Below are 20,083 nucleotides of genomic sequence, written 5' to 3' on the forward strand. Positions count from 1 at the left end.
TTAGAGGGAGATATTTGAGAGAGGAAGAGGGAAGAAAGCGGGGAAGAGAGGTGCCTTTTTCCCGCTGCCAGGATTCCTCTGTGGCTCCTCCGGCCATGCCAGCATCCACATCACAGTTCCCGGGGACTTCCTCCAAGGAGCTTCTGCGAGACGCCTCTTCCAATGAGCCATTTCAGCCCCGGCTGATGTTGCAGAGATTTCGGGTCAGCAGCCCTCCCGGTGTTTTTGAGGCACTTGCTTCCCTTCCTATTTGGTAAACCAGTCGCCGTTGCAGAAGGTCTAATTTTCAGTCCTCCGTCCCCAGACCAGACCCCGGCCTTTGCAATCTGCGCCCTAGAGGCTACCGAAATGTTTATGCCCTTTCTCCCGGAGGTTTTTACTCTGCGCCTTCCCTCTGCCAACGCTGACAAACCCTGCGCAGCTCCGGGTCTATTCACCATCCTGCCGCGACGACTCCCGCTTTACCGCCAGCAGTCTCATCCAGCAGCCCAGGGATATTTCAAATGTATTCACAAAGCCCCCATCACTTCTCGAGCATTTATTCATATATTCCTTTACAATGTCAGCTTTGACTTCCTTTGTTTTGAAGTTTATTTTCTCAAAATCTTTTAGCCGGGCCGAAATGATCTATTTCAACCTTAATGAAGTTTTTTGGCTGGGGTTTTTCCCTTCTTTGGGACACGGTTTTATTTTTGTTTTCAATGGCAGCAATACACATAACTAGTTGGCTACACTTAACAGGAATGACCTGCAGATGTTCGATCCTATTTCTGCGCAGAGGGGCACAGACCAGATGATCTCATGAGGTCCCCGTCAGTCCTATGTGACTACAACACTACAGATCCCCAGGAAACAGAAGACTTGCTGTCGCCTCTGGGGTTATTCCCACTTACCTAAGGGTAAGTAGATTCACAGAGGTCTATCGACAGCTATTAAATACAACGATCCAGATATAAACCTCCAGCTTAGGAAAGCCCTGCAGGTTGGGAATATATATGCTCTGGTTTTGCACTCCAGGGGAACCGAGTCACCACTTTTGGCCACACTGAGAAGTTGACGGGTCCTGGATGGACCCGTGGCCTAATGCAGCGGAGCTGATCTTCTGCCCCACTCTTACCTTTTCCAGTAATGATGCTCACCAACAGTGCTTGCCTTTTATTACAAGCTGCAACGAGCAGCTTTGTGCTTGCTTTCCCGCTGGCCCTGAAGCCTGGGAGGTGGTGAAGAGTCACGGAGTATCTCAGTAACCTTCTTCGGACACCACCCTTCTGACCCATGCTCGCTCCCACCCGGCTCTAGTGAGGCTGCAGCCACTGCTGTCCCCTCGTCTTTCCTCAATTCCCTCGTGCGTTCTGTTGTGCGTCTTGTAATTGTACTGTATTTAAGAGCGCAAATTCATAGAGGATGGAGATGACCTCTCTTTTTTTTCTTTCTCTTCTTTAATTCTATAGTCGTTAGCACAATGGGATCGGACTGCCAGGCGCTACCGCAACACAAACAATATTAGCAGCCGCTGCCTATCGCGTGGTCAGCGGTGGTTCCAGCAAAGGCCCATTAGCTACTCGCGAATCCAGCCATTACTTGGATCACCGAACCGCATCGCCTGCAGTGGCCAAACCTGGGTGCTCCAGCTAAAGTCCAAACCTCGCACGAAGCCTTGGCAAGGGGACTGGCAAGGGGACTGATCTCCAGTTTGTGGAAATCTCCTTTCAATCCTACGTTCAGCTTTCAACGCAACACAGAACACATTTTTTTAGCGCAGAATTCAATACAGCAAGCTGTGTTTTCACAGACATCCATCACCTAAAAATAACGGGCCTTATACATTTGATCCTATACCTGTACTGCAATCCTGTTTTCCAAGCAAGCCCATTGCACAGCCCAATTATATCAACTAAAACAAGGTGGACACACCTTTAGCTGACGGCTTCATAATATTCATCCAGTTCTAGACAGTGCTTGTTTAATAGAAAAGGGCATAAAAAAGCACCGATGGATCAGACAGCGATAGCCCAGTTAACCGTTAAAAATAACGAGTGGAAACCACGCGTGTGGCATCGCTAGAGCTTGTGTAGGGACTTTTCATCTCAGCTAAATGAAAGAGGCTTTGTAGGTACCGCTCCTAATCCGAGCCTACCACCTTCCACTTCTCGCTGCCAGAGAAATAGGCCGTTAAGAGGCAGAAAGATCGACGTGAGATGCCCTACCGCTCCATTTTGCTTTCAGAATTGCTCCTAGTTTTAAATCCCCCAGGGCCGTTTTTCTCTGCTGGTGCTCCCCTTCTCTCAGCACCGTTGCTCCTCTTTCTCACAAGAGCCCATGGTGCTTTCTCCAGCTGCCTACGCTCAGCACTTCTGTATCATAAAATAACGTATTATGGCAATCATTCATGGCTACCACAGGATAAAAGGTCAAGTGGGTGGTTAGAGAGACCTTTGGGAAAACAACTGGGAAGCTTGGAGGTGACATGGCCCAGACGGGGCTGAAGACGCAACATACTGACTCCTCTCCTCCTCCACAAGCACCTTTAAAAAGCCACAAAACCCCTTGCACTGAGTGTGTGATCCCTCTTTCGCCCGAACTAAGACTTCTTCATGCAAGGAGAGCATTGCCCGCTCCAAGTAATTCCAAGGGTTTAACGCAGTTTCAACTCTCGATTCGCAAATTTGCCCGCGGAATAATTATGAACGCAGAGAGCAAAGAGGCCGCTCTGGCTGGGTATCTGCTACCCAACGGGACCACAGCCTGAGCTCTGAGCTGCGGGCTTCTCTTTGCTTTTGACCGGGTAGATGCTAACTAAACCTGCAGGAAAAAGCCCCTGTGACTATCTCTGCGGTTCTTAAAAATGAAAGGTGAAACAGTGTAGGAAAACCAGGGGAGAATGCGTATCTGTTGTCTTATTCCTGTATCTCCACCTAGGCTAGTGGGTGAAGAATTAAATTCATTTTGTTAGAAAAAATGGGAGGGACTTGACAACCGAGCAAATATAAAAGCAGAAAAATTCCTAAAGGAATTGCAGAAGCCCACAGAGTCTGTGAAAAATGCTTTCTCGGCGCGTTTTTTCAGGTGGGTTGGAAAAGTAGAGTCCCATTAGTAATTCAACCAAAAATAACCCCTCCTCAGCGGATACCGTAGGAGTGTGGCTGATTAGGGAAGGGAACTTCCACTATTTGATTGATTATAGTGAACCCACGGCAAACTTCAATGACCAAAATATTTTTGCACGGTTCCCCTCCAGCCTCCTCGCAAGTCAAACCAGTTCCGCGTCCCACAACGGCCAGTTCCCGGTGGCTTCTGCCGTCTCCCTGAGACCCACCACAGCGACCTCCTTTCTTACCCACCTCCTTGGTGTATCTGCCACCGCCACAGGAACCCACTCGAACCTTAGAAATAAAACTTGGTGCTGCAATCTGGCAGACAAAGTTACAGCAAGTTCAAATGAGTGGAAACTAAAGTTAGACAAATTCAGACGAGTAATAAGACCCACATTTCCAAAGCGAGCTTAATTAGCGTCTGTGACCAAAAGTTGTGGTGGATTTTGCTTCCCTGGAAATTTTTAAATGAGGACCAACTGAGTTTTCGGGTTGTTTTTTTCATTTTGGTTTTTTTTTTTCTTTCTCAAAGGTTATCCCCAAGTTCGAACGAGAGCTAATTTGGGGAAATCTTACAGCAGATGATCACATGGGCTTCACCATATTAATAACCTATGAATGTATATATCTGTGGAAAGCTCCTTATATCAAATTATTCTTCCCTGAGCTTTATAGACGAAGCTCCATCATTGCTAAAAATCCTTGCCTTCCACAAAACCTCCTTGGACACCATCGAGCACCATGGGGGTGCAGGGTCAGGTTCCCCCCAAGGGGACGTGCACCACCCGCACGTCGCTCTTGTGGACATGGGGAGCCTGTCCCAAGCGCAGGAAGGCATCTCCTGCTTTGATCCCTTCCCTCACTCTTTTTTCGAGTCAGTCTGAAAGCAAATATTAAGAGATCTCCAGATTAGCGTCCCCAAATACCCTCCCTTTATGCATATGAAATAGTTTGTTGTCTCTTAATAACATCCTTTATGAGCCACGTGAAGGTGTGCACCTTCATTTTATCTCATTCATCTTCCTCTCCTTCGCTGCCTACGTTGTTTTCTTTTGTACAACCACAGAAAGCCTGAACTGCTTGCATGGCTCTTTCCTTCTCTTTTGGTCACCAGTATCAGCCCAGTATCACCCATATCAACGGTCTTTTAAATCTGACAGCCAAGCTGGCACGACACCAGATCCTTTTCTCCTAAAACCTCCATCAAGGGGAGAGGAGATTTGGACATTGGTAAAACGGGGCCAACAACCATTACTGAACCACTTCAAAAAGGTGTTGTGAAGCTCTGCTGGGCCCTACCACTCCCTTCCTGACCAAATTCAGCACGGTCAAATTCTGCATGGCCAGAAATGCGAGGACATTTCACTGAAAGTCAAGGCAGCTCCAGCTATTTCTACCAGCAGCAGTTTTTGCCTCTTGAATTGTATTTTTTTTAGTGTAAGATTTGCAGAATTGGGCCTTTTAAACCATACAGCTCCTGGAGAGCATAAGATACTTTTCCACCTACCTTGTACCAAACGAAATCACAGATTGAGATGGACCAAATTCCCCCTCTTTTTACGGAACGATTTTGTAAATTCAGCTTGTGCAATTAAGCAAACCAGATTTAGGGCAACAAAGACTCAAGGCCATAGTGACTTCAAGGCAAACTAAATGATCCTGACCACCCTTTATGGACCAGAGAGCTTCACGTACGGAGTTAGATTCCCTCTCCGTACCAGAACACATGTGGTCCTGCATCAGCTGCTGGCTCCATCCTAGGTAGAAAATCAACGGCGATTCCACCGAGGGGATGGGGAAATCATCATACGGCTTTGCACAAGGATGAAACAAAGAGCTCGGTCCCCACAGCCTTCCTGTTAGGAGCTTATTGACTTTATTGGGAGCACACATCTAGGTAATGGCTCAGGATCTGGCCCTTTGAAAGTCTGGAATCAAGCGCCCGGTTGCCCCATTAACAATTAGCATTCTGTTTACAAAACCCAGCAGAGTCAGTACGAATAATCATTACAAAACATGCTCAGACTGTGATTCCGGTTTAAGTTAATATAATTTTAATGAGTTCTTCAGAAAAGGCCTGGCACTTATGGAAAAATTTCCTTAATTAATATCAGACCCTAAATTAGTAATAAAAAAAAGCCCTGAATATCATTTGGTCTCAAGCTGGAACTAAAGTATGTTTTGGCATCATTACTAACTGTTAGCAGCAAGTTCTGGAAACAGATGCAAATCTTGATATGTGTCCTAAATATAAAACACATTGCAAAAAAAAAGCTCAGATAAAAATATATCTATACATCCACATATATTTGAGTGTGCTATTTCCTGCCTGTATCAGCAACAAATTTATTCTGTTTAAAAACATTCCACTTGTTTCTTTTTGGTATTTTTTAAATCCCTTATTTCAGGAATAAAACCCTTTCCCTCTGCCTCCATTTTTCCTGTTTATTTCCTCTCCCGACAGCCGTTTTAAGTAAATGAAGAGGGATTAAAGGCACACATTATAATATTCAAACCTCTGAAAATCAGCCCGCTTGGTTTTACCACCTAAATCTGGGTATAGGCGCCTAATTTGAGGCCACCCACGCTAGAAAAATTTGGCCTTCGTCCTCGAGGTAGGGATCATGCAACGTATCTTCTGGACAATTACTCCAATGAGAGATTCTACCCAGCAGAGAGGCTGGTACTGAAACCCCACAGACGAGTGCCAAGGTGCTGAGATTCCCAGGTGGCACAAAGTGGGCAGGAGACTAAAAATGGAAAACCTGCGGTAAACAAAATAAATAGAACCACTGAAAAATAATGAAGAAAAAAAAAAAAAAAGGGAAAAAGACAAGTTACAAGTTTAGGGAGGGTGGCAAAATGAGGGGGTTGTTTCTGAAGACCCGAGCTCCCCCAAGTTCTTTACTTTGCCTTAAGTCGGTGTCACCTTGCCGGGAAAGCATTGAAAATTAGCTGGGAGAAATGGAGACAGAGACAACCTTGAGCCTTTCAGCTTCCATTTCGAAAAAAAAAAAAAAAAAAAGAAAAAAAAAAAGACAGAGTGAAAATTGTTATAGTCACCAAGAAAAACATCACAGCGTAGCGAGCGCACCAGAAACAGAGCTGGCTTCTTGGGTTTGCCAAGAGCCTGAGACAATATTGCTGAAGCGTGAACTGCTCATTCATTTCAGGAGCTGCTAACACCAAGGCCGCTGCTGGCAATAGCCACGGTATTAACCAGTTCCCTGCTTCCCAGAGCACGCAAAGAGGAAAAAGAATTGTATTTTGGAGACAGCACTAATGGCTTCTCTTATTAAGGGTCCTGTCCTGAAATGAGCTTATTACCCACAACGTTTAATGAAGTTAGTAGGAATTAAGGGATGCAAGAATAGATGCTTCACATGACCACAGTTTTTGCTTATTGACTGTAAAGTTTTCTGACCTCCTTAGAAGAAGATAAACAACTTTTCTTTCTTAAAGTTAATATTTTTCAAAGACCAAATCCCCCCCCCCCAAAAAAGGGAATATCCTTATTATAAAGATCATGCGTGTACGTGACATTAAGCAAAATCCAAGGTAATTCACATTCAGGGTTAGGAACCCAAGATGACAACCCGTGCAGGACCTCAAGAAAAACCAGCCCATCACTGTGAGCCACTTTCTCATTAACATACGAACACTAAATCCAGAGGTTCAGCTGGAGCTGCTTCCATTATATGTGGGGTTTTATTTTAAGATTTGTAGGCTCACAAGAATTAAAATTAAATTGTGTAAAGGAACAGTATTGTCATTGATTAGGGCATGGCTGGCATTCACAGGGTTGCGTTTATACTTGCCAGCCCTGAGTAAGCTGGGAGAACGGGAATGTTTCTTAAATTCAACATTCGATGAAGGCCCAGGATTGTCCAAAACGACGCGGTGATATCTACACAGCGAGATGACTTAATGGGAAAGTTTGGCTACACTCGAACTAGCAAACAGCCCGGGGTCAGGGCCCATTTTCTGGCTCGAAATCCAGCCAGGGTGGTCTAGCCACAGCTGTAATATTAAATCCTTTTGGCCTCCACAATGGGGTGGCTGCCTCCGAGCTGCCCACGGGAACAGGTTTGGGGCTCTGCTCATTTCCAAACCACAGCTGGGACCTGTTTGCGACCGTGCTGGCCAACCCCGCTCAAAACCAACCTCGCTGACAATTTAACAGTACCGGTATTTAACAGCCCAGGCCCCACCACTGTGTAATTTACTGGTAAAGATACTACTTTCTGGCTGGTTTAGGTCAGAAGGATGGGTCTTCAAGCTTCTTTTGTTTGGAGGCTGAGCCCAGCATCTCCCTAATCCATCTCAGCTTGTCCTTATTCAATGACACAGCAAACACAAAGACAGCCAAGTCCACCCTGCACTCCAGTGCAGGTACTCCAGTGCATGGGACAGGAGAGTCTGGGCATGGTGGCACGAGGCCAGCATCCCCAAGTGACAAATCTATCTGCAAAGAGCGTGAGCCCGGGGCTGGAAAGGTAGGTTTGATGATTTGTCCTGCTATTTAGATTCGGTTTTAATTTTCTCCTTTGTCATACGGGCATTTGTCAAACGCAGATGCGTAGGGCAGGCTCTTCCACAGCCAGCACTGAACGTGTTCAGGTTACACTTGCAGGGCAGGTCCTCCAGCATCTTAAGACCTTGACCCCCCAGGTCTCTCTCAAAGGTGAAGCAAAAAGCAAGAGACTGGAGCTTGGTGAGAAGGGTGAGGAGGTCCAGGAAAAGTCTAGGGGGAGAAGAAGTGTCCCCACCTCCCTTCTCAGTATGGGGCTTTGAGCAGCCTGGTCTGGTGGGAGGTGTCCCTGCTCATGGCAGGGGGGTTGGAACTAGGTGATCTTTCAGGTCCCTTCCAACCCAAACCATTCTATGATTCTATGATTCTGTTCTTAACAAAAGTAAATCCAAGCTCAAACCCTGCAATCACAGAGCAGGTAGAGGTCAGGGTGAGGCAGACCACGGCAGGGTTACACCAGGACTGAAGTGTAACAAGGCTGTGATATGGATGTGTTTATGGGACAGTTAAATCATCTTTTAAATCACCTCACCAAAGGCAGACTATCAGATCAGACGTGTCTGTACCTGAACCACTCACCTAGGCTCGCTTTAGAGACCGTGGAGACAAACAGGCTCTTCCAAGGCACTGCCAGGGACCAGTACAGCTCATCTGCAGACTGGTCAAACCCTGCAAACGCCAGTTTGTCCCCACTGACCCAAAAGGGAGCCGAGGGTGACCGTCTCAGATACGGATGTCTACCCTGGGGACATCTATACCCACACCTCCTTCCCCTGCTGTGGAACAGCCCTCTTGGGATTGCAGGAATAACCCGACCCGTACTCCCTGCTCTGAACCTTGCCTGTGCTGAGGACTTGCTGGATCAGTCCCAAAGCTTTATGTAAAATGGCTGTGATGTGTATTTATATGAATCATATACATTAATTACATAATAGACACTCATACTGCCCATCCCACATGCACTTTGGCTACGCGTAGGACACAAAGACTGAGTGCACTCGTTATGAATCATGCAATAAGACTAGGTCCCTCAGGCAAAACCCTCTCTGAAATGACCGTGTTCACATATTCCCATGGTTTCCACTACAGTATTATTTAATTAAGAATATTAATCTGCTAGGCCACCAACTTTCACTGTCTTCTGGGGAAGTCTGAGCAGACAGATATTTTAATAAAATATGGGGAATCCTGCTCTTTTTGTGACTGTGTTGGTGCAATAAGGTAAGTCAATTGCATGGCCTCCTGAGCTTGTTTTTTATTTACTCTTGATATGAACATGAGACTTATGGACCGGAGAGATCATTGGTTCAAAAGTTGCATGTGTGATGCCAGATAATCTTTCTTTGCTTTGCTTTTCAGCTATTGCTGTTGAACACTGCCCAAATACGGGTGACACGTCATTAATTACTTGTACGACACTGCAAATACAGCACCGGTCCGCATTTGGAGAATAAAAGATGAATACTTGAAGTTTGACAGCCGCGTTTGCACGTGCCTGCAGCATGCATGCAAACATTTCAGTTGTGCAAAAGAAATCAGTCTAGACACTGACACGACCAGTTCAGCCGCGTTACACCAGCCTGCCTGAATAACTCCCCAGGGTTGCAGCCTGCTGCCCTTTTCCCCTCTCCCATGGGACGGAGAACTCCATGAGAAATCCCAGGCCAGGCTGGATGGGCCTTTGAGCAACCTGGTCTAGTGGAAGCTGACCCTGGCCATGGCAAGGAACTAGGTGATCTTTAAGGTCCCTTCCAACTCTAACCATTCCATGATTCTATGAACTCTATGGCAGTCCCGCGTCACCTCCTGTCCTACAGCGCCAAACCTCTTTTGACGTTCAGCCCCATCTGGGATTGAAACACAGGCGTCCTCATCACCAAGAGATGTACCCAGCCCAGGATGGGGAGGAACAACCACTGTTCTGTCCTTGGGATGGATGTGTTTCTGGTCACGGGAGTACCATCAAAAATAGCTCTTGAAGACTGCCACTGACAATACAACCGGGAACCATGCTTGTGAAGGACACGTTGCTTTATTAGATGGTATATTTTCAACGTCTGGGTGAGCACAACTTAAGCAGTTGTCTAGGCAGAGCCATGGAGGCCGGGTAATGTGAAATTGTGGCAGGTAGGAAGTCCTGTGCCTGTAGGTGTGACATCCAAGGCCTCAGGGGGAAGTTTTACCCATTTTTCCTCCTGCATGATGTTAAGCAACAGGCAGTAAATATGGCATTCATTAAAATTACCTTGTATACTTTTAACAGCCTTGATAATCAGATTTCTGCCACTGTATCAGGAAGGCAAAGTTTGCTTTTATTCAAGGCCTTGTAAAACTCTAATTTTTCCCTCATGCACTGGAGGTGCCTGAAGTTTTCTAACTGCTAAGTGTTTCTTAGCAGTCATTTTTTCCCCCCCATCAAAGCTCTACTCTCCTCTGAAAGATGTATCATGTAACTGAGCGGAGATTCGCTTTTCTCCGTGTGTGCGGGATAAACGGGTTGCTGTAAGGGGCAGCTTTAAACTTGCATTTCTCCCTCTACTTTATACACCAAAGGGGTCGGATCCTGCCCTCCCTCCCTGTGGCACTGCTCTGTAGAAACCCTCGCGAGGAACCGCAGGGTTTGCAGCTGGGGCTGCAACGCGCCTCTGTGCAGCCCGAGCATCAGAGCTCGTCCTCCACCCCGCACCGCCGCTCTGTATTTCTGAACGTCAGCAAACACCGCAGACAACCTCTGGCACTTGTGGGAGATCAAAGTCCCCTTTTTCAATCTCGAATCTAACTGGAAGCAAGATCCCCAGGCTGGGAAAAAGTAAGAGCATTGCGGAGGCGTCAGTCGAGCCCCCGAAAGATGAAGGGCAAGAAGCGCGGAGGCGACCGGCTGTAGACTACAGCAGAAAAGTTCAGTCCGCGGCCACATAATGTACACAGCCAGGTCTTTTAGTCATTCTGCCTGTGCCCACATGCCAGGCGCTCACGTCTGAATACACACAGACAAGCAAGGGCTGCAGGGCAAGTACGCGGTGGTACAGCTGCTGCGGTCCCAGCCGAGCCTCTCCTGGAGGTATCGCTGGGGGCACAATTGCAAAAATAACCCATTCGACAACACAGACCATCAGGAGGCTCCCACTCAAAGGGAACCTGTTTCAGGCCAAACAAAGCATTTCCTCAGCATCAAGCCCATCAAGTTTTTTGACCGAAGTCAGCGCATTGCACCGAGAGAGCCGGCGGGAACCTGCTCCACCACCCTCCAGCCCTCGGCCCACATGGAGACGTTTGGCATCTCGGAGAAGGCAGAGCGCGCTTAGGACCGCAGAGGTTTTTGCAGCTGTTTGTTTGAGAAACAAAGCTTCCCTCCTCCAAGATGAAAGAAATCAAGGAGTCTACGCTAATCAAATCCTACACGCCTGCTGGCTGCAGTTCAGCTTGTCAGCGATGCAGCTCAGTGGAGTGATCAACTTTTCCAGCGCTCTGAGCTTGGTGGAAGGGGAAAACACGACAGCAAGAAATTCACCTGGCTGCGAGTCAAACAGGTGTAAGGCGGCAGCATCCAAGCTTATAATAATATCTTGCAAACATGCAAAAAATAGATGTAATAAGGCTGATTCTTTGGTTTTCATTAATGAATCATAAAGGCTTTCTTTACGTTACACATGCTTTTTTGGCATACGCTGCTAATATTTCCACACTTGCGAGGTTGGAGTTTTAATACTGAGCCTCCCTCCCCTAAGGTTCCTCATTTTTGGCACGATATACAAGGTGACTGTGTGCCATGACAGGCTCTATCTTACTTTGGGGCAATCAGATTACTTCACACAGATGGTTTTATCACTGAGACCATTAGAGATGAATTGCACAGTATGTAAATGTACATTTGTTTGATAAAAAAAAAAAAAAAAAAAAGTCTCAGTTCCTCGCTGCTGTCTTGTCTATGTTCCTAAACAGATTTCCTCTCCCCTGCATCATTCCAAAGCACAATTTGTCCAATCTTTACCCTAAAGTGACTCAGCTAGTTTCTGATAGGCATCTTAAGTACACATTAACTAAGGAAATGGGCTTTCTTGAGCTGCTGGATTGAAATGCGGGAGAATGAACCTTAGCCTTAACTATTGAAGAAATAAGGCATTTATCAGTCAGGACGCCTAACATCACACACGCCACCAAAAGTAAAGCACCAAAAAATAGAGAATATCACAATTACTTCAAAATATGCAAGCAAACATCCTCTCGTGGGGGAAAAAAACAGAGAATTTGTTCATAGAATCAGGTTCACAATTTAAAAATAGTCTGATCTGAAATGGACCTAGAGATATTCAAATGATACGTGCTCAGAGCACCGCAGCAGCTCTTCCACTTCGGAAAAAAAAGGGAGTTTGACACCCGCCCGCCGTGCACTAACCCTGTTATCACCGACTGAGCTTTGCTCTTCTTATTAAAGGCTTGTGTGAGGCCACGGAGGCAGCCTCTGCCAGTCCTGTTCCTATCTGCATAATTGTTTTAGGCAAAACACGGTCTTTACCTGAGAGGCGTCTGGGCACATCGGTGATGGCTGGAAGTCCTGTGCCTCGAGTGGAGGACAGGGGAGTTGTGGAGTGAATGGACGGTGAAGTCATCTGGCTCAAGTAGGATGGGTAAGACTGGTCGTAGGACCACGGCGGGGATGACTGCGCCTGCCTGGGGTCTAGGACAAAAAAAAAAAAAAAAAACAAAAACAAAAACAAAAGAAAATTTTTTAAAAAGGAAGAAAATTTTAGGGCAGCAGCAGCCTAATTGAAAGAGGTGGGATTACTGAACATACACACATCAGTGCTATAAGGAATGAGAAATGTAACGAAACACAACCTGCTCCTCCAGGACTCAACCCCTTAAAGTCTCGCTCTGTGCTACTCCCTCCCCAAAACAAGTTTGGGGGGAAACGAATGGAGTTGAGTTTTAAAAGATGTAGCAGCCATGCTGCAAATTCCTGGTGTCTCTCGTCCGGCTCTACCAGCCAGTTATACGAAGACTCGCCAGTCCTTGAGGGCTCGGACAGAGAAGCGGATGGCAAGTGCAAGACCCAGGTCTGAGCTTAGGGAGCGGACTTCAGAGGTGGGGAAACTCTCCAGTCAGCACTTGGCACGCCTGTCAGGTTGTTATCCAGTTCAAACATTACACAGTAGTGTTTTCAGTGCTGAAAATACTACCCAAGAAGGAAAATGTCATTAATCTTATCAGCATCCATCCAAAAACGTCACATTTGGATGCTGGCCCAATTACCTTCAGTCACCTCAAGTACACAATAAGAAACCAAATGGTTTGGGATAACTATCGGAAGCTAATGATGCCTTTTGATGTACTTGCTACAGCTCACTATGGAGGAAATGATTTTAAGAAGAAATACAGTTTATTTTTTGCCGAAGCACTGGCGGGTTGCACTGAGTGAGAGAGAGGGAGACCTAGTTTTACTCACTGGTGTTTGGGTCTATAAACCGTTTGCTCTCAGTTACTACCTGGTGATAAATACACCACTGAATGCCTCATAAATTATTATTTTTATTTCTTTATATTGGTAAAACCAAAGCACTTTTAAGCGCACGATAAACAGAAAACCGTCTCTGAACCGGCTCATAGAAACAGTAGCACACCCCTCCCAATTCTTCCCGATATTTTTGCTGAAGCACATCAGGGCCACGCAATTTGAAGAACCTGCTACATCCGAGCACTGTGCTAGGGCCCTGCTTTGTAGACAGCAATGGGACAGCCACACGGCACAAGCAAAGGCACTTCTTCAGGAAATTCAACTTTTTTTTTTTTGTTTTTACTTTTCTTTAACTCCTTTCCCTGCTCGTCCACACAGCAAAACCTTGTAGTTTCGGCTATTCCATGTTTATTTTTTCTGTTCAGACGTGATTTGTTTGAGGAGATGTCTGGAAAGCAGATACTTCCTTGAAGCAAAAAAACTATATAGGTATATAAAAAAACTCCCAACTTTCCAATTTAATTTTAAGAGGATTTTCACAGAGTTTGCCACTTATATTAGAGCTGAGTAACATAAATGGTTAACATAAACTCCTCAGAAATCCGAAGGACACTTGATCATTAAATGTAATGAACTTCTTTGTTTTAACAATTTCAAGGCTAGGGTTGTATAGATTGGCGCAGGTTCAAATCTGACTGACTGCGCGTTGTTATATCTGATATCGACATATTTCTCTGCCTCATTCCACTACGATAATTCACCATTCAGTCAATGGTAAATGATCTTCAACTGGGAACGGAAAGCCTAGGCTTGCTGGGAAAACAATCTTAAAATTAATGATGTGTCAGGAGCACAATCTCAAATCCAAGCTCCTTCAAACTCCAAGAGCTTTTCAATCTCTGCTTCCGAATCCAAAACAGAGACCATTAAAGTTTTGGGTTTAGGTCAGCTCCAACGCTGGGAGGAAATTATATAGCAGGTAAAGGCTAGGAAAAAAAAATCACAGCAGAGGATGTTTTCACAGGATTTTGGTCTAAGATGGTGAAAACCTCAGGAAAGGAGCTGCCTTCTGGAGGTTCATGGCCACTTCTGGTAGCGCAATCCTCATAGCATGAGAAGATCTTGAGCACCTCTGGCACCCTCGCCACTTTTGAGCACCTGTGCGAGACTTGGTTTTACACCTAACATCCTTAATCCAACAATTGTGAATGTCTGTGTGGACACAAGAAAGATGAAAGGGAAAAAATGGTATTTCAAAGGCTCACGTGGTCTTCCAAACCAATATCTCACACTGCATTCTCAGAGGCAGAATATGGGGCTGGATGGACCATCAGTTGACCCAAAAAAGTATCCTACATTCTAACAACATCTAGCTTAAATGTATACATAGCTTCTATGGCTCATTCCAACCTCAGAGTTGCAATACCACAGTCCAATACTGTGAGATTTTAAACTGCAAAATATCTTAGAGGAAGAGAAAAAAGAGGACGGACTGCTAGTGAAGACACTGTGCTGTGACTTAACTGCTTCTGGCCCTGAAGCAGATCTCCCATTGGGCCTGGGTAACCCACCCAACCTCCATTTGACACAAATTCTACCTAAGTTTAAGGACAATAATGATATATTGAATATTTAGTTGGTCATTTTGTTAAGGTGCAGGCACTGTGTGAGTACCTCATTCACAAAATAGGGTGCTTATCTTGGCTGACCGCTTTCAACCCAGACATTCAGGTGTCAAACTTCAGCCCCTTTGAAACTAGAATGCAATCAACTTAGCTCCAGGGAAACAAGACCATGTCTTCTCAGGGAATAGGAAATAATAAAGAGGAAAATCCCCAACCAAATCGAACACCAGGTGATGCATCAGAGCTCAGTGACTGAGGAGAAGGTTGCAATATCCCAGGCTGGAGGGTTACTGTGATCCCTCCACACCGAGGCATGGCTGAGGTCATGGTTGAGGCAGGGTGGAGAACTTTGCCTGGGGCTGACTGGCTTCAAGAGTTATCTCTGGCCCGTTAGGAAACCAGAAAGTGAAGATACAAGTTTCACCAGATCCTAGAGTAAATGCCCTACAACCGGCATCTGCTGACTGAGCGGCCAAGGTATGCATGGACATGAGAGGAGAGAGCCGCTAAATGCCCTCACCTTGCCAAGTCAAAGGTGATCTGCTAGCCCACAAGGTAAACGTCACTGCTCAGTGGCATTGCCCAATCCCCAGAGTAAAACACCGTGAGGCAGAGTCCAAAGCTTTCCCATCTCGTCCTTGAAGGTGGACATGCAGTTGGGTCTCATGTGGCACCCTTTGCTCCCACCAGCAGGTGTTCCTTGCAATGCTGCTGGAGCAGAGACTTTGGCCACTGAGGCCCAAACAGCCCATCTCTTCAGGTCCTACATGCCACCAAACCAAGCCTCCTGGGTGGAAGGAGGGTGCTGGAAGCACCGCAGAGAGGTGCCAGCTGCCAGAACAGCACTGTCAGAGCAGATCCTTCTGAAGAAAATACAACGATGTTCTTAGGAGGGTCACCTCCTCCTCACCCAGGCATGGAAGAGGTGGAGTGACTAGTACTGGTGGGCAAGAAGCTATGAGCAGATTTATGAGAAGTCTTCCTTGGCCTCCTACACCAGACACCAGCTTCCCCATTCATTCCGGCTGGCTAGCTCGTGCATGTCCTCCGGGTCCCCGCAGGCCAGGGGCTTTGTGCCGAAGCACCACGTGCTCTGCAGGCACAGCACATCTTCCCAATCACGAAAAGCCCAGAATAGATGAGAAACCTTAGAGCTCCGAGGCAGAGCAAATGTGGATTCCTCCCTAAAGGAATCCCTCCAAAACAAGGGAAAAATCAAATATAAAAATACAGCAAAGAGCTGGGGAAAAAGTCCCCCACCTTCCCGTATGGCAGCCACGGGGAAGGGCTAGCAGAGCATTAAACAACAGCAAAGGAGGCAGTGGGCCACTTTGAGTTGGCATTTGCATTTGAAAATTTTGGAGTGATTACTAAGAGCAGTCCTCCTTTTGTAAACATTTCTGTTATGCCCGCGTGGGTGTGAAGAATAGAGCGGCTTTCAGCATATTCCGGGCATATCATGTGTATGCTAAGAAAGCCTGGGCACAGCTCGGCTGAAACATGTCAGCGGGGTGAGGTCTAAACTAATGCACAAACAGCTCCGTCCTGTTTGCACTTCCAGGTAAACCTTGCCGAAGGAGGAAATACTGAGTATTGCAAATTATTTTGTGTCTCGGTTTTACTGCCACATTTGTAGTCAGCGGGAGATATACACGGCTCTTGACCCTTGTGGTCTGTGGTTGACTGCATCAATGGACAATGGGCATTGATGCTTAATGGACAATAAGCGGTTTTGAAAATCAGTCTAAGATTGGACGCACTGTATCAAACTGAAAAAAAAAAAAAGAAAGAATGACAAAAAACCCCAGTGATCTGTTCTCCCACTGATGACATTGGCTCTCCAGCAACGTGACTTCTCTTCCTTCAATGGCAACGTTCTGAAGTGTCAATGGAGAGAAGAAAAAACACGTAAATAGCCCTGACGAATGAGTTTTTCCACTGCTTTGGCACTGGATTATGAAGCGCACAGATTTATTACAGGGAAAAAAAATCAATTTCCCATTTCCCAAGCTGAGTTACATGATCCGAGAACGATCACAGGCTGGCAGCTCCTTGGCATACCGTCTGTAACACCCCAACGTGACACACGTGCACGCACTTTGCAAAGCCACTCTCATGTAAATCCAGCCATCAGCTCTAGCGCTGGCTGCTGCAGATTGTATTAGTGCTACTGTCGATGCTAAAAATCAAGCTGTCTGGAGCTATCTTTGGTAAACACTTACAGCAAATATCCTCACTTCTGATCTTAACAAAGCCAAGATGACTTTCTGCATGAGTAACCCAACTATTGTTGTAACACACACACCCCCCAGCAAAATAACAACAACAAAAATGCAACCTCCTTCTCTTCTCAGGCTATTTCTTAGGCATCTTTAAAAGCCCAGGGCTTGATGCGAATTGCCCAGTTCAATCAATGAAGTCAAACCCAATGGAGTTACACCCCAACGTACAGAAGTGTAATTGAGACCAGATTTTGGCCTGAAGAACCTCTAAAACCATTTCTCCTCCCACTGCAAGAGTCACATTTCTAAAAGAGAAAAAAAATAAACTGAAGAGTTTAGTTGCCAGTAGGGCAACTAAACTGTAAAGGAGGGGGGAAAATAAAGTTAAAAGAATACTTTAATTGGAGGGACGCAAGCTTTAACAAATGGAGGTTCACAATGGCAACTCGCCAGTCGCCTGAAGGATGCAATCAATTTGTATAAAATCCAGCAGACTGCAGCCACCCTTGTGTTCACGGCAGCAGAAATCCCAGCTCCACCACCTCACCCACTCAGTCTTGGAGCTTTTACTCCACGTCACAGCGAGCTGAAGGCAATATCCACCCTATAAGCCTATTACTTGGGCTGTTTCTAAATTATCTGCTCCAGGCAACCACGTACTTTCATAGAATCATAGAATTGTTAGGGTTGGAAGGGACCTTAAAGATCACCTAGTTCATGATCATAAAGATCACCCCCTGCCATGGGCAGGGACACCTCCCACTAGATCAGGGTGCTCAGAGCCCCATCCAGCCTGGCCTTAAAAAATTCCAGGGATGGGGCTTCCACCACCTCTCTGGGCAACCTGTTCTAGTGTCTCCCCACCCTCATGGTGAAGAACTTCTTCCTAACGTCCAGTCTGAACCGTCCCATCTCTAGTTTTAATCCATTCCCTCTAGTCCTACCATTACCCGACATCCTAGAAAGTCCCTCACCAGCTTTCTTGTAGGCCCCCTTAAGGTACTGGTAGGCCACTAGAAGGTCTCCTCAGCGCCTTCTTTTCTCCAGACTGAACAACCCCAACTCTCTCAGTCTGTCCCCATAGGAGAGGTGCTCCAGCCCTCTGATCATCCTCGTGGCCCTTCTCTGGACACGTTCCAGCACGTCCATATCTTTCTTGTAGTAGGGGCTCCAGAATTGGATGCAGTACTCCACGTGGGGTCTCAGATTGTTGTGCACCAGCTACAAACTGGGGTGTGCTTCAGAGTTCTGCTGGTCCTAGTTAAAACACAGCCAGCCCCTGGCAGGGCACTTGCACGGGTGCCGGTCTAGTAACAGCTACACCGTTTAAACCTCTCCTGAAGCTGATGGTTTTGGAGAACAGACACCAGTCTTTGAGGCCGATGCTGCACAGCTGCATCCCCAGAGCCCAGGACAAGGCTGTGATGAGCTGGGCTTGCTGCCTTCTCCAGGACCCTGCAAAAAGGCAGCGTCCAGCCCATTGCCTGCAAGTCCTGAACAGGGGGAATTAAGGAGAGCCCAGCTGGTACCATCCTCATCCTCCACCCGAGAGCCAAAGGCGTTTTCTGCCCATGGCCTTCAGTTTACACGGTCCCTGAAACCAGTCCCTGCCCGCCTGTGGAGATGGGTTCCCTCGTTAGATTCCAGCTAAGCCACCTCTGAAGCCTTCAAATCTGCCTCGTACTACCCTAAAAATGACGAGGAACTGAAGCATAACATCCCTGAAGTGCATGGGGAGGGGAAGAGGAAAAGGGAAAGGAAAAAAAAAAAAAAGAAAAAAAAAGGTTTCACAGGACCTGCTTTTGAGTGCTGTTATTTCAGTGATGAAAGTCGCAGGTTGCCCATAGATCAGAGGGTGCCACAGCGGTGACGGAGCATGAAACCTCACTTAACTCCCACTCCGCAGCCCCCGCAGCCCAACCGTTACGCCCGTGGCTTTTCCCGGCCGATAGAAGCTAACCCTCACCGGTTGCGTTTTAGAAAAACAACAGTTTTCCTCGTTTCGTACTGAAACACTGATGCAACAGCTCTGTGTCTGAACGGGAATGTAATCGGATACGTGAGCAAGTTGAGCGAGTGCCGTTAGGGAAAGGGGAAAAAAAAAAAAAAGAAAAAAAGCAAATATACCAGTATCCAAATGTGAACAGACAGGATTCCTGATTTACGGGCAGCAAGCAGGGTTCAAATTGAATCTGCGTTGCCTCAGCAAAGGCATCTGCTTATTGGACGATTTGTTTTTTAATGGCCCTTCCATGTTGCTTTTGCAGAATCTAGTTAAAATGCCATGTTGAATAAGGGCAACTCTGTGCCTTGCACTGCCACGGCCCGGTCCTGTGGTAGGTTTAGGACTGTGCCGTGATTTGTAAAACCTGTATTCTGATACTCTAGGAAAATAAACACAACCTAGACAGAGAAAAGAAATATAAGAGTGAACCCCAAAGTGCTGAGTTCTTTCGGGCTCAGGTGCGGGCCAGCCAGGCTTTAAATATTATTTCTGTTTAATCATGCAATAGCTATGCAAGACCTCAAGTGGAACGAAACAAAAACAGTGTATGTGCTTACCAGCAATAATACGGATTTTGTCATAGGAAACCAGTATTTACTGTTAAAGTTATTAGGAATTAATTATTTTCTCTAAATGACTAGGTAAAAAGATTAAGAAATAAAGGTATTTTTAAAGGAATGCTTGGTTAATTCCAATAAAGGTAATAAAAAAATCCTTGTTTTTCACACAAGGGTCTATTCTCCTTTTAATACATGCCCCAGCCATACCAGCCCAGTGACTCTGTTAAGAAGCCAGTGGTATTCCCACTGAATATCGCACCACAACAAGGGAACTGGTGGAGATGGAGAGCCCAAACAGCTCACTCCCTACCACACAAAACAGGCGGACGTTTAGCAATTTCCCATGGTCACCTCACACCCGATCAAAGAGCTGCCTCGTCTGCGGCATCACCTCTGTCTCTCCTGGGCAGGGTTTGTGTGGCAAGGAGCATCCATTCATCCCAGAAGAACTCGGAGGGACTGTCCACAAAAAGCATCCCAGCACTTTGGTGGAACATCAAAGCGCGTAGAGCTTTACAGATTACAATCAAGGTCCCGGAGAGCACCAAAAAGCCTTGTGGGGAAGGCAGCCCGATTCGCAGAGCTCGCCCCGA

General features: G+C 46.4%; 1 protein-coding gene across 4 annotated transcripts in view; it reads right to left on the reverse strand.

The window, feature by feature from the left end:
* RUNX2 (RUNX family transcription factor 2) overlaps positions 1-20,083 on the reverse strand; it is a 164,918-nt gene that overhangs the window by 86,947 nt on the left and 57,888 nt on the right. For all 4 annotated transcript variants that reach the window (XM_063330638.1, XM_063330637.1, XM_063330641.1 and 1 more), the window contains one exon: positions 12,140-12,301. In XM_063330638.1, the coding sequence (XP_063186708.1) occupies positions 12,140-12,301 (162 nt within the window). The remainder of the gene's footprint in view (positions 1-12,139; positions 12,302-20,083) is intronic.

The sequence above is a fragment of the Chroicocephalus ridibundus genome, chromosome 3 (assembly GCF_963924245.1).
Source record: "Chroicocephalus ridibundus chromosome 3, bChrRid1.1, whole genome shotgun sequence".
Lineage (NCBI taxonomy): Eukaryota > Metazoa > Chordata > Aves > Charadriiformes > Laridae > Chroicocephalus > Chroicocephalus ridibundus.